The sequence below is a fragment of the Buceros rhinoceros genome, unplaced genomic scaffold (assembly GCF_000710305.1).
Source record: "Buceros rhinoceros silvestris isolate BGI_N320 unplaced genomic scaffold, ASM71030v1 scaffold24791, whole genome shotgun sequence".
Classification (NCBI taxonomy): domain Eukaryota; kingdom Metazoa; phylum Chordata; class Aves; order Bucerotiformes; family Bucerotidae; genus Buceros; species Buceros rhinoceros.
The window spans coordinates 3,187-3,923 of NW_010396308.1; the positions used below are offsets into that span (position 1 = coordinate 3,187).

Here is a 737-nt window from a genome sequence, read left to right on the forward strand (position 1 = left end):
CCTTCTTCTTCCCACCCTCCTCCTCCTCCTCTCTAGCCCCCCCCCAGGGTTTGGTGCTCACCTTCCATTCTCCCTTCTTCTTCACTTTCCGGATCACATCGTGCATAATCTCTGCAAGAAATGGAGTTCAGGGGGTGGTGAGCACCCTGCAGCACCCTGGGGCCCATCGGTAGCAGTGGAGTCTGTGCCGGAGGCACCGAAACCCCCACCCATGTGGGGGGCCATGGCCAACCCCGCTCCCCAGGTGTCTTTCCTGGGGCTGTGGGGAGGAGATCAGGGGTGGTTTTGGGGTACCCAGGGAAGCGTGGTCACCCCCCAGCTCAGTTTTTGTCTCATGCTCGGCACTAACAGACAAGACCCACACTGGTGGGGCGCTGCAGGCTGATGGAGGGTCAGGGGGTCCCCCGGGGGAGCCTGGAGCCACCCCACATGTCTCAGCCCTAATCCCAAGCGCTGGGAAAACAACAGCGGCTTAAGAGCTCCTTTTAGAAACAAGAATCAAGCGGCCTGAGCCTGTTCCTTGTAATCCCCCGCAATCCCATTTCACCTCCCACCACCACTGGGCTTACGCAACCAGCTGGGATGGCAGCACCTGCAGGTCCCCCTGCACCCCAGGGACCCCTCAGGTGTCCGCCAAACCCTGAGGGTGCCCTTTTTGTCCTGCTGTAGGAGGCATCACCCCTCCCAGAACAGGGACACGCCAGGAAACAGCCCAGCTGAGCCCGAGGGCCAGTCTG

The 737-nt window shown here is 61.3% G+C and overlaps 1 protein-coding gene across 1 annotated transcript in view; it reads right to left on the bottom strand.

Annotated features, from left to right (window-relative positions):
- LOC104501975 (syntaxin-binding protein 1-like) overlaps positions 1-111 on the bottom strand; it is a gene marked incomplete at both ends in the record, with an annotated part of 2,906 nt that extends 2,795 nt beyond the window's left edge. The window contains one exon of the mRNA XM_010145875.1: positions 62-111. Coding sequence (XP_010144177.1) covers positions 62-111 — 50 coding nt within the window. The remainder of the gene's footprint in view (positions 1-61) is intronic.
- Positions 112-737: the final 626 nt, after the last annotated feature.